Here is a 2,746-nt window from a genome sequence, read left to right as displayed (position 1 = left end):
TCCACTGTGGTTTAGTTTGGCTGTTCTCTCTACCGATCCACTGTGGTTAGTTTGGCTGTTCTCTCTACCGATCCACTGGTGTTAGTTTGGCTGTTCTCTCTACCGATCCACTGTGGTTAGTTTGGCTGTTCTCTCTACCGATCCACTGTGGTTAGTTTGGCTGTTCTCTCTACCGATCCACTGTGGTTAGTTTGGATGTTCTCTCTACCGATCCACTGTGGTTAGTTTGGCTGTTCTCTCTACCGATCCACTGTGGTTAGTTTGATGTTTCTACTGTCCACTGTGGTAGTTGGATGTTCTCTACTGATCCACTGTGGTTAGTTTGGCTGTTCTCTCTACCGATCCACTGTGGTTAGTTTGGCTGTTCTCTCTACCGATCCACTGTGGTTAGTTTGGCTGTTCTCTCTACCGATCCACTGTGGTTAGTTTGGATGTTCTCTCTACCGATCCACTGTGGTTAGTTTGGCTGTTCTCTCTACATTTACATTTACACTTAAGTCATTTAGCAGACGCTCTTATCCAGAGCGACTTACAAATACTGATCCACTGTGGTTAGTTTGGCTGTTCTCTCTACCGATCCACTGTGGTTAGTTTGGCTGTTCTCTCTACTGATCCAGTGGTTAGTTTGGCTGTTTCTCTTACCGATCCACTGTGGTTAGTTGGCTGTTCTCTCTACTGATCCACTGTGGTTAGTTTGGCTGTTGTCTCTACTGATCCAGTGGTTAGTTTGGCTGTTCTCTCTACTGATCCACTGTGGTTAGTTTGGCTGTTCCTCTTACCGATCCACTGTGGTTAGTTTGGCTGTTCTCTCTACCGATCCACTGTTGGTTAGTTTGGCTGTTCTCTCTACGATCCACTGTGGTTAGTTTGGCTGTTCTCTCTACCGATCCACTGTGGTTAGTTTGGCTGTTCTCTCTACCGATCCACTGTGGTTAGTTTGGCTGTTCTCTCTACTGATCCACTGTGGTTAGTTTGGCTGTTCTCTCTACTGATCCACTGTGGTTAGTTTGGCTGTTCTCTCTACTGATCCTGTGGTTAGTTTGGCTGTTTCTCTCTACCGATCCACTGTGGTTAGTTTGGCTGTTCTCTCTACCGATCCACTGTGGTTAGTTTGGGCTGTCTTCTCTACTGATCCACTGTGGTTAGTTTGGCTGTTCTCTCTACCGATCCACTGTGGTTAGTTTGGCTGTTCTCTCTACTGATCCACTGTGGTTAGTTTGTGTCTGTTCTCTACTGATCCCTGTGGTTAGTTGGATGTTTTCTACTGATCCAGTGGTTAGTTTGGATGTTCTCTACTGATCCAGTGGTTAGTTTGGATGTTCTCTACTGATCCAGGTTAGTTTGGCTGTTCTCTACTGATACTATGACCAGTCAAAGCGGGATGATGCTGCAAGTTCCACAACTGTTCTACCAAAGTTCCATTTTATTTAACCCTTAATTTACCTAGGCAAGTCATTTAAGAACAAATTATTATTTACAATGACGCCCTAACCCCGGCCAAACCCGACGACGCTGGGCCAATTGTGCGCCGCCCTATGGGCTCCAAACGCGGATGATACAGCCTGAATTCGACCATACGCTACGCACTGCAGTGACGCCTCTTGCACTGAGATGCAGTGTCTTAGACCGCTGCGCCACTCGGGAGCCAATGACGTTCCGTTGGGAGTTCCACAGCCGTTCTAATGATGTTCTGTCAGTTCCATAGCTGTTCCGTTGCTAATTCATTGAAGTTCTGTGAATGTTCTATATTAGTTCCATTGAATTTCTGTAGAAGTTCCGTAGCTAATCCTTTGATTGTTACCTCAGCGGTTCCATAGAGGTTCTAGAACAGCGTATAATATCAACTGTTCCAACAGCACAGAGTGTCTCATAGTTCAGGTTGGGGTACAATATACGGGGGTATAAATCTGAGTAAAGATTGTGCCTCGTGTACAGGGAAGGGCTGTGAAGAGGAGGTTCATCATTGCAGGTCCAAAATTAGGAGTCCACTTTCTCCAGTTCTATGGTACCGTTACACCCTTTCTGAGCTGGGTCTCCCATGATGACCCACAGACCGATGACAGTCAACGTGGCCACCCCGGGGGGAGGGGGTCAAAAGGTCACAGCTCCTCCAACAGATCAGGGGTCAAAGGTTGATATCAGAGAAGGGGCTTTAGGGTGTAAACAGGTGTTTTCTGGGTATATAGAGGGGCTAGATAGAGGAGCTAGATAGTGTTCAGTAAACACTAAATGGTGGTGTAGTTTTAGGGGTATGGGCCTGGTTAGGGGAGGAAAGGGGAGGCCATTTTGAGAGGTGACTGGGCCGAGTGAAGAGAGGCACCATGGGAGGATGTGGGTGGGGCCGCGGAGAGCTAGTCCGGTCTGAAGATGGGGATCTTGGGTAGGAACTCTATCAGGATTACCTGAGGGGGAAGAGAAGAGAGAGGTTATTCAAAGTGTGTGTGTGTGTGTACTCAAGTACTCCATCGTGTGTGTGTGTGTGTGTGTTTCTCACATATTCCATCATGTTGTTGGTTTCACACTTCCTCTTGCTCAGTCTCCAATGCAAACACAGCTGAGAGAGGGAAGGAAAGGGAGTGGAGAGAGGAGGGAGGAGGGAGAGAGGAGGAGAGGGAGAGAGAGAGAGGAGGGGAGGAGAGAGAGAGGGGAGGGAGAGAGAAATCAGTCAAACTTAACTACCTCTCCTGGTCCTCCTCCCACCCCTACACACCTTGTGGTACAGTCTGCTGTTCTCCCTGGTCCTCCT

At 47.8% G+C, this 2,746-nt stretch overlaps 1 protein-coding gene across 3 annotated transcripts in view; it reads right to left on the bottom strand.

Annotated features, from left to right (window-relative positions):
* Positions 1-1,627: 1,627 nt before the first annotated feature.
* The window catches only part of chic2 (cysteine-rich hydrophobic domain 2), a 7,116-nt gene continuing 5,997 nt past the window's right edge, over positions 1,628-2,746 (bottom strand). For 2 of the 3 annotated variants that reach the window (XM_024144124.2, XM_024144125.2), the window contains exons 5-6: positions 2,495-2,554; positions 1,628-2,402 (exon numbers count right to left, since the gene is read on the bottom strand). In XM_024144124.2, coding sequence (XP_023999892.1) covers positions 2,352-2,402; positions 2,495-2,554 — 111 coding nt within the window. In that variant the 3' untranslated portion in view covers positions 1,628-2,351. Of the gene's footprint in view, positions 2,403-2,494; positions 2,555-2,710; positions 2,745-2,746 lie in introns of all 3 variants that reach the window. The other variant, XM_024144123.2, reaches the window with a different exon arrangement.

This window comes from Salvelinus sp. IW2-2015, unplaced genomic scaffold, assembly GCF_002910315.2.
Source record: "Salvelinus sp. IW2-2015 unplaced genomic scaffold, ASM291031v2 Un_scaffold4778, whole genome shotgun sequence".
Taxonomy (NCBI): domain Eukaryota; kingdom Metazoa; phylum Chordata; class Actinopteri; order Salmoniformes; family Salmonidae; genus Salvelinus; species Salvelinus sp. IW2-2015.
The sequence above is the reverse complement of the archived record's forward strand: the minus strand, read 5'-3'. Positions and strand labels throughout refer to the sequence as shown.